The sequence below is a fragment of the Asparagus officinalis genome, unplaced genomic scaffold, assembly GCF_001876935.1.
Source record: "Asparagus officinalis unplaced genomic scaffold, Aspof.V1 AsparagusV1_Un236, whole genome shotgun sequence".
Classification (NCBI taxonomy): Eukaryota; Viridiplantae; Streptophyta; class Magnoliopsida; order Asparagales; family Asparagaceae; genus Asparagus; species Asparagus officinalis.
The window spans coordinates 4,822-14,633 of record NW_017972501.1 but is presented as its reverse complement, the minus strand read 5'-3'; the positions used below and the strand labels follow the sequence as shown (position 1 = coordinate 14,633).

Sequence of the window (9,812 nt, the reverse complement as noted above, 5' to 3'; positions counted from 1 at the left end):
CTGCTGAGATGAGGGAGCTATAGACTTAGCTAGATGAGTTGTTAACTCAGGGTTTTATTGTCAGGAGTTATTTTCATGCGAGTACCGATCCTCTTCGTGGGGAAGAAGGACTATAGCATGTGATTGTGTATAGATTATTGTGAGTTGAGCAAGTCAATATCTGGATCAGGTATCCATTATCGAGGATTTATGACTTGTTCCACCAACTACGAGGAGTGCAACATTTCTCGAAGATTGATCTTCGTTCTAGTTATTTCCAGTTGCGAGTGCGGTAAATGGATATTTCCAAAACCATATTTTCTAACTCGATATGAGTCTTTTGAGTTCTTGTCATGCTATTTGGGCTGACCAATGCACCCGTGATATTCATGGATTTGATGAACCAGGTTTTCCGTCCATGTTAGGACCAGTTCGTAGTCGTTTTATTAACGACATCCTTATCTTTTCGAGATCGGAGGCAGAACATGAGCGGTATCCTCTATTGGCATTGCGAGCATAGTGAAGAGTCGAGATTAGAGGCATCAGTGATACGCTGAGTTCAGCAAATATGAGTTTTGGCTATAAGAGATCAGATTTTTAGGCCACATCATCAGTAGGGGCATAACAGTGGATCCGGCCATTATTGAGGTTGTACTTGATTGGGATCCACTAAGAACCATTACGGAGATGCGGAGTTTTGGTAGGGTATGAGAGAAAGTTCATTCGGGACTTTTTGAAGATTATGATAGCACTTACACAACTTATGAAGAAGGGTGTATAGTTTGCTTTGGGCACTAGGTGTCTAGGAGCCTTTGAGACTATTAAGGATAGATAGACTACAATAACAATTTTGACTTTTCTGAGCAGTGATACAACATTTGTCGTTTACGTGGACACGCCATTAGTAGGACTATGAGGTTTTTTGATGCAGACCAGGAGGGTATGGATTATTTTATGATAGTTAAGGCACATCATAACAGATATACAGTGCATCCAGGCACAAGGAAAATGTACAAAGATGTGAAAAGACACTTCTAGAGGAGTTTTCAGGATTTATTCAGTAGCAAGTTGTGATATTCTAGTATTGTCCACCCACAGACGGATGGACAAACAGAGAGAGTAAACCAAGTGTCGAAAAACATGTAGCAAACATGTATTATAGATTTACAGGATAGCTGGGAGGATCATATCCTATTGATTGAGTTTTCTTATAATATCATTTATCATAGACTATTAGCATGACACCGTATGAGGCATGGTACAGGAGGCATTATAGATTATTTATTCATTGGGCAGAATTACAAGAAAGTTTATTGCTTAGACAGGAGCTTGTGAGGCAGACTACAGAAAAGGTAACAGAGATTCGGGAACATATTCTTACAGCGCATAGTCATCAGAAGAGTTACGCAGACCAGAGACGATGACCGTTAGAGTTCTAGATTGGGGACTATGTCTTATTAAAAATAATACCGATGAATTCAGTGACTTGGTATACGGGGAAAGTTTACCCCAAGATATATTAGCCCGTTCATGAGAGTTATACATTTTGGACCCGTTTCATATGGGCTAGATCTTCTAGCATCAATGTCGAGTAGACATGATGTTTTCCATGTTTTGATATTTTAGAAGAAGTTGCGCGATGAGGAGCAGCAGAGGGTAATTAATGCACCAGAATTTGAGTTTTAGATAGATTTAACTACCGTGGGGATCACGGGTTGTATTCTTACTAGAGAGGACGAGAGGCTTAGAAGGGAAGTAATACCTTAAGTTAAAGTTCAATAGAGATAGAAAAGAGATGAGGAGTCTTCTTGGAAGCGTGAGGAGGATATGCGTCACGACTACCCGCAACTATTCAAGTGGGTAAATTGTTTTGGTTATAGCTTATTGATGTTTATGATTTTTTTTGATTTTTTCTATATGGTCATATTTATATTTAACACTAGACTGGGGGTATTAACAATTAGCTCCTAATCATTCGGAATACATGGTATATATATGGGGGGTCCCTTATTTGGATTTTTTGCTCGACGTACTAGTTCCGTTTAGTTAGGGGTTAAGTGAGAGTATTCGTATTTTAGATTGTTAAGCATAAATATTGCTAGTGATTCATATCTAGGGATTAATGGTACGAGATGTGTACGGGAGGGTTTTCTTGTCTGGATTATCCCCTCTTAGTGTTTTTCTCATATTATTAATTCCTAATATATGATTGCGGAATTTCAGGGACGAAATTCTTTTAAGAGGGGAAGAATGTAAAACCCCGTAAATTTGAATATTTTATATAAATAATGATAAATATGTTATATAGTAAAAAATAACATATCATGATGTTTGAGTATGATAAAAATTGATTTGAGATTAATTCAATGTATATTTGTAAAAATATGAGTGCAAATGCACAAAACATACACAAAGGCCAAAAGAGTAAAAATCTGAGAATAATGACCAATTATGATTTTCTATGTTTTACACACCGATGAAGTTAAAATCTAGAAACGTATAAAGACCAAAGTTGTAGTTCTCTTCAACAGTTTTCCAAAAAATCTTAGATTACCTCATTCCGAGGTCGGATGAGAAAGTTACAGCAAAAATACCAAAGGTTATTTTCCTAGTCAGACTAGGTTTCCTGGTTCGGGTTAAACAGGTTTGTTTCGGGTTTGCCTCTATAACTACCTGTGTTTTCACAAAAATTCCTTTCTTTTATCATATCTATGAACCCTAGCAGCTACCCTCTCCCCTCAAAAACCCTAGATCTTTTTATTTTGAGTTTGGAGAGCTTTGTAAAGCAAAACACCGACATGAGGGCAAGGTCATCGACGTGTGGCGAGGGAGAACGGGTTGTTTATGCTCGGAGATAGCTTGCTGCTTGTTTGAGAGGCTTGCACATGATATTAAGGTAAGATCACTTGTATCCAAACCTATCCCCATAGTTAAATAACTAACTTAGAAGTTTAAGTTGTGTTTACATGCTAAGATCTTAATCTAATGTGAAAAGATTAGATTTTTGTTGTTAGATCTTAAACAAATGTTAGATCTACATGTTTTTCTTGTTGTTTATAATAGAAACATGATCATGATCATTAGGGTTCTTCAAAATTTTGTTTTTATCTTGTTAATCATGTTCTAATCATGTTTAAACCTTAATTTGACATTTTAATTGAGTTGACATGTGGATTAAAGATGAGAAAATCCTAGGTTTGTGATATCTAAGTGTTAAAAATATGATTAAATGAATGTTTATCTTTTCTAAGTTATTTGACAATCATGCTTATGTTTAATATGTTAAAAGTTCATGATTTAGATTGAAGAATGTGGTTAATTAGGTTGAAAAGCTCCTTTTTAGATTAACACAAGAGTTTGTTTTATGTTTCAAGCAAGTTTAAGGGTTTAAGTGTGTTTCTTGTTGCAAATAATCATGTTAAATATGTGATATAATTCCCAGATATGATGATTTGATGTATACAGTGTTCAACATATGTTTCATTAAGATTTTAAACAAGTTTGAATCACGAAATCGACATGAACACAACACGATGCAGAAACCTGCACAATCTAGAAATTTAACCCACAGTCAACCGCGCCTTAGTGGCGGTCGACCACATGCAGGACAGAGGCCTGGGTAGGCCCTGGAACCCGTCGTGGTCGACCGTCGTACATGTGCGGTCAACCGACACTCAGTCTTTGGCATGTGCGTGTTTGTTTGGCTTTGTTTTGTTTTTCAAAGAGAGTTTCTCAATCTTGTATTGATATATTATGATGCTTAAGTGTTGTTTAACACCTGGGATGATGGTGAACACCAGTTATGGATACGCACACCGAGATATGTGCACGTACACTTAGTTTATATTGTGTTAACATGCACTGTTGAGATTTCTGATACACGCTGAGTTGATGAAAGTGTAATAACATATAATAAAAATATTGTTTATTCAGTTATGGATGCTCGATGTGGATCTATCCTCGCAATGAGACCGCGGCTGTACCACACTAGGAGTATTGGATGTTTACCGCAATGAGACCGCGATTGTACTAATATTCGAAGATGATCGGGGTTTTTCCGAATTTGGCTGATATGTCTATACTCTGCTGTACGATCATCTGGATGCATCCTCCGGAAATAGAGGAATAAAACCTATTTACCGCAAAACGATTGAGTAAGAGTATTATAATAGTATCGTTATTTTATGTATCCGAAATAGGGAGACAAAACCTATTGTCGCAGAGCGATTGAGTAAGAATATTATAAGAGTATCGCTATTGCATAAGGAGATACACACATATATGTATTATCAGTTATAGTTACTCCCATGTTAGATTACCCATGAGTAGAGAAAAGATGCATGTTTTCAAAATTACAATAATTTGTAATGACGGAATTCATCTTCTAATTTAGAAAGCTTTGTCGCGTAAGCCAATTCGAGCTCAGGTATCAGTTTGGCTTTAAATTTTCTTTCATCGATACTTTGAATTCTGGCAACCTCTTGTTCTTTGTCATCAAAAGTCTTGTTCTGGAAATTAAGTTGCCGGAGTATATCCACCTCAGCTTGAGTTACTTCTGCTAGATCAGACTCCAAAAATTCGCAAGCATCCTTAGCTTCGGCAAGTCGTTTCTCTAACTGGGCTACCTCTGTCCGACGTGATTCCAAATCACGATACAGGTCTACCTTGATTTGAGCTTTCTTGGCAGCACTCACCCGGAGTTGATCAATGCGAGTCTTCAGTGTTTGAAGTTCGGATTCAGCGGATTTCTGAGAATCACGCCATGCTTGTAGCCTCAGGTCCATTTCGGAAGCGATGTAAGAAGGTGCGCCATCAACTCGAAAGTTCTGTAACTGTTCAATGTGTTGTTTAAGATCGACCAAATAAGCTTCTATGGAGTTAGATAATTCGGTGCACCCCTGTTCTTTAATTCCTGATACATGGCGATCGAGAGACTTCCTGAAAAGTTCAAATGGTGAACCTTTAAGAAGAATCCGATCGACCATGGCGTTTAAGAAATGAACGAAGCTTTGGACGTCAACACAGAGGGCAGCTTTGTCCGGATCTTCATCTGCCAATAAAACTTGAATCCGCTCGGACAATGAAGAAGAAATAGCTGCAAAGAGAACAAATAAGTTAAGTACAAGAATATGTACGCTCGCTGGAAGAATTCACGACCGAGTTACCTTGGCTTGTTGAGGTCAGAGCAGATTCTATAACAACAGGGATCTGTTCAGGAATAACGATCGTCGGTTGAGTTACTATAGGAGACGGTTGTTCACCTGAAACACCTGATGGCTTCGGATCCAAAGCGACAAAATCTTGAGGAACAAGTTCTGTCAACGAGAAAAGGATGAATGATCACTCCGCAAGTATTAATCCAACTTCAAAGCACGATTAGACAAAACGTACCAAGCTGAGTCGAAGCGGCAGGGGGTTGTTCTCCCGCTGTATCCTTTGACCCTCCTACTTCATGATCCACTAGAGTCGGAGCAGAAAGCACAACAGGTTCAGCTTCGACAATAGCGGAAGTCGGGGGAGCAGTGACTGGTGGTTCAACTTCAGCTGGGGGACTTGCCAAGAGTAAGAAACCCAGACCTTCAGGTTGATCACATTCACCGATGACGGTAGACGCATCAACTTCGTTAGTTGGTCCTACGTCTAAAATTCTTATTTCAGTCCTTCAAGAACAATAACAGATGAAAGTACAGTTGAAAACTGGAGTCTAAAAGGGTATACCTTTTGATGCATCTGCTTCAGCTGAATCAACTCGAGTAGTTGGTCCTGCAGTAGCGGATGGAACCGGATTTGATAGTATATCGGAGATCTCCTGGTGTACATCTTCAGAAATGTCAAGATCGAAGTCTCGCTCATCGAAATCTCCGATACCCATATCATGGGTAAGTTCGATATCTCCCGGTTCGTCGACTGTGATGTCTGTTAAACAGAAGAACTCGTCAACACATATACAAGAACTATCAAAGAATCAAAACAAATAAAGTGAGATTACCTTCAACAATAGTTGCGGGATTAGCAGCGCTACTACCCGCACTCACCTCCTTTAGTTTAACTAAAAGAAGATAAAGCGCACAAGTTAGTAGGAGAGGAACACGTTCTGATTCACTTATCTTCCGAAAATGTCCCCCAAAGGAGAAAACATCAGTACCTGTATCTGCGGTTGGCGAGGTCGATGTGGTGGCTGGAGGAGGAACAATGTCCATATGAAGGGGTTCCTCGTTCATAGCCTTGTGCACTTGTTCAGTGAAGCTAGATTCATCAACATCCATTAAACCCGGAGAAGAAGGCTTGGGCACGATTTCCCCTTCCTCTTCTGATTCAACTGCAATGATAAAAGAATAAATGCGACGCCTTATTCAAAAAAGAAATAAGATAACAGAAAGGAGATGAAGATGAAACTTTACCCCTTTCATCAACTGGAAGATCCTGAGTAAACTTCTCCTCAAATAACGGAGAAAGTTGGCGTTCCCGATGAGCCGTCTTTTTAATCCTCTTCGAGGCACGAGAATCTCGAGGAACCTCGGAGCTTTCATGTCGAAACTTGGTACGTAATTCGGTTCCTTGAGTCGGCTGAGGTTGAACCTCAGAAGGAGCAGTAAGCCGAGATCTTTTCCTGTTAATAAGCGGGGCAACCTCTTCTTCCTCTTCTTCTGCCTCTCCCTCCTGAGAAAGCCATCTCAAGGTCATCTTGTTGGAGGACGACAGGGGAATGTTCTTTTCCTTCATTTGTATACCTTTTGAAGGAGCACCGGGTAATTTGGGCGAAGAAGCTCGACGAGTCCTGTGAGCCACGGGAGACAAAGGTACATCACCCTCTGCGTCGCCTCGGGTCTCATCCTCTTCGCTGGATGTCTCGAAGTCGTCGCTCTCTTCGGAATCAGCTACCTGTTTTCCTTTACGAGAAGACGTAGCGGGCTCCTTTCCTTTTTTTGATACAATTCTCCGAACTACAGCCTCGGATTCCAGTTCGTGGAGCTTCTTCTTCGCAAGAGGAGTATTGGCGGCTAAAATCCACCGGCAGTAGAGGAAGGTTAAGTAAAGACCAGGCTCAGCGACAGGCAAACTAAATCGAGCTCCGGTACAGCCAGCAACATTCCAGAACCAGGCACGTACCCCATCAATAAGGCCTCCGCAGTTTATCAACCATTTATTGGGATTCCCGATATACAATTGATCGTAGCCGAATTGTCGCGCAAAACGGCAAGGAAAATAAGGCTCAATCCTGCAAATGTTCTTCGATCGAAAAACATTATAGCCTGGGCGAATGTTCATGAGCCAATGAAAACTACCCGTATCGAGAGAGGTCCTGTTAGCCCCAGGCATTTCCTCGTCAACAAGCGTGTCATTATAGGCACCAGAAAACCGAGGGAAACACTTATAGAATTCCCAGCATTTGGCATTCTTGAATTGCCTCACACGGTCAGTCCATGGTCGGGAAGGATATAACCACTTACATCCTTCTAAGAGCTGCAGCAAGGGGATTTCTGGATCAGACGCATCAGGCGCTGACATCATGTCCGATCGATGGAGAACTAGCCACGCCATCAAATAGGTGTACGGAAATTCGACGCTCGACAAAGGAATCTTAGTTGAAGGCTCGGCACCCACTTTGGTAAAGGTGTTGGCTAGGTTACGCAAACCGCTATGGAGGTCAGCAATCATAGCAGAAAGAAGAGATAACCTGCCTCTGACAACTAGTTGCACGGCGGGAAAGAGAACTTCAAGAGGAAGCGCCTCAGAAGACTGATGCGGCACTACACATCTCTTTAGCCAAATGGCCAGATAACCGGAAAGAAGAGTTGCAGGCTTCATTCTCTTTGTGGCTTGCCACAAGAAAGTGTTGAACTTGGTGCCCTTAAGAAAACCACCTTCAGATGACTCAGTTCTGTAAGACTGAGCATTAATCTTCGTGATTAGCTGGTTGACGTCAGAAGGGGTCAGAATCGGTGATTCACAGACTTCTTCACCGGTCGGGCTCTCAAGGTTCTGAAATAGGTAGTCGGCGAACTGTTTTAAACTGACTCGAGCCGCCTTCTTACTCTTCACTTCAATCTTGGCTATCGCTATCTGATAATGACAAGTTAACTCCCAGAGGATGTCATAAGCAGGAGAGCAGGCCTTCTTCATTTTCATCAACTGACGATTATTGGGAAAATATTCTTGGTAAGGAGTATTCCCCAATGGCAATCCGGATACCTTCATCATTTCGTGGAGCGGAAGCCCTAATTCCCCATACTTGGTAAGAAAGGTATTGGTCTCCGGAATATAAGACTCGAACAAAGCCATAAAATGATCTGCACTCACTGGGAGACCATGCATACTAGCTCGGATTGGAGCATATAATCCCAAATCCCGCAACTCCTGATCCCAACGATGGAGTACGTATTTGGTCATCCTAGCCCACCATTTGTCAGGAAGAGAGTGAACCCATCCATAACACCTGAATCTTGGAATGGGAAGTTCTCGACCAACCCGAGCGAGCTTATTCTTTACGGTATTGGCCCTTATCATCAGTTCGTTTTGGGGCCCACCATCTGGTCCAAATATACCAGGGTGAAGACCACGAACATCAGGCCTACCGACGGAGCCAGGAGCGCTAATATCTTTACCAATATAGCCGCAATGAACGTGCTCATGGTCTTCTGTCAAGTGCCACGTCATTTCCCTCGAAACAGCCAAATTCCTCAATTGCAGAAGGGAGTACTGTCGAGGAAATGGAGGAAGGAATAGAAAAGAACCTTCATGTTCATTCAACCAAATTTCAGAGCCACGGCAAAGTTTGTCTGGATCTTCTACCGAATCTCCGAACAGATAATCAGTCTTCTTCAACGGTTCAGTAGAATCTCGAGTTGGAGTTAGGGGTGAATCAGTCAATAGAGCGCGCAGGGTACGACGACCTCCCTCACGAACCAACTCTGGAATACTATTATCACGATTTTCGCTAAATTGGCGAGCCTCTCTAACCAGAAAGTCGCCGTTGAAAGAGGCATGAAGAGTACCACTTTGACCTGGGTCTTCTCTATCAGAGAAGGCCACAGAAGGAAAGGGGACTGCAAAGAAAGGTTGGAAAACAGTTGGACCAAAAAGGCTAACAGACGAGAAAACCTTCACTAAGTAGCCGCGGCAGTTGTTGCTGTCGCGCGTTACCGCGGCAGTATACACTGTCGCGCTCAGGCGCGGCAGTACGAGCTGCCGCGGTAACTGAACAGCGACTCTTGATTTTGAAAAGGCACGAGTTCGACGAATACCCGTGTCTTAACTGTGGTACATGCCTTGATTGAACAAGGTATGTGTTTTGAAGCGTCAATCCCCTCGGTGGGGGATGTCAACTCTTCCCGAATGCCTCTCAACGGAGACAAACGAGGTTATATGCACAAAATCAACAGTTTCAGAGAAGAGAAGTGGAAGAAACTTACCCCCAAAGGATGGAACTGCAGCCTCGACATCCTCAGGTGCTGGTGCCGCTGATTTTCCCTTCGAACCACGAGTCTTCTTTGGAGACATAGTGAGACCGGCCTAAAGAATCAAAAAAAACTAGGGTTTTTGTGAGATCCCAAACAAAAGAACGGAATCGGACCATAAAGCATAAGATGCAGGGGCGATTTTTACCTGGGATTAGAAGAAATCAAGTTAAGAAGAGATCAAAATCAACGAGGAGTCAAAACCCTAGATCTCAAGAAAACCCTAGCACCCGAATAGGAAGAGTTGAAAGAGGGGAAAGCCAGAAAAAATCCCTTTATAGGGTTTTGAAGAGGTTTTCGAACTCAAAGAGGCGGGGAAAGGTGACCCGAAGAAGCCCAAACGTCAGAGTTATAATCTGACTGGCCGAAGCGCTG

At 41.9% G+C, this 9,812-nt stretch overlaps 1 protein-coding gene across 1 annotated transcript; it reads right to left on the bottom strand.

Annotated features, from left to right (window-relative positions):
• Nucleotides 1-4,331: 4,331 nt before the first annotated feature.
• LOC109827473 lies at nucleotides 4,332-9,446 on the bottom strand. Its single transcript, XM_020394477.1, has 7 exons — nucleotides 6,381-9,446; nucleotides 6,125-6,298; nucleotides 5,969-6,028; nucleotides 5,698-5,895; nucleotides 5,371-5,619; nucleotides 5,145-5,294; nucleotides 4,332-5,074 (listed from the first exon to the last, which is right to left on the bottom strand). Exons 1-7 carry the CDS (start codon nucleotides 8,635-8,637, stop codon nucleotides 4,332-4,334), a joined length of 3,831 nt encoding a protein of 1,276 aa, XP_020250066.1. The 5' UTR covers nucleotides 8,638-9,446.
• Nucleotides 9,447-9,812: the final 366 nt, after the last annotated feature.

What these genes read in the sequence shown, in the direction of transcription:
- LOC109827473 (XM_020394477.1), bottom strand. Translation starts at nt 8,637, where the DNA reads ATGACGTGGCACTTGACAGAAGACCATGAGCACGTTCATTGCGGCTAT. An exon ending in CTCGCCAACCGCAGATACAG is followed by an intron (nt 6,029 to 6,124) that starts GTACTGATGTTT and finishes ATCTTCTTTTAG; the next exon opens with TTAAACTAAAGGAGGTGAGT. An exon ending in TGAAGCAGATGCATCAAAAG is followed by an intron (nt 5,620 to 5,697) that starts GTATACCCTTTT and finishes TAAGAATTTTAG; the next exon opens with ACGTAGGACCAACTAACGAA.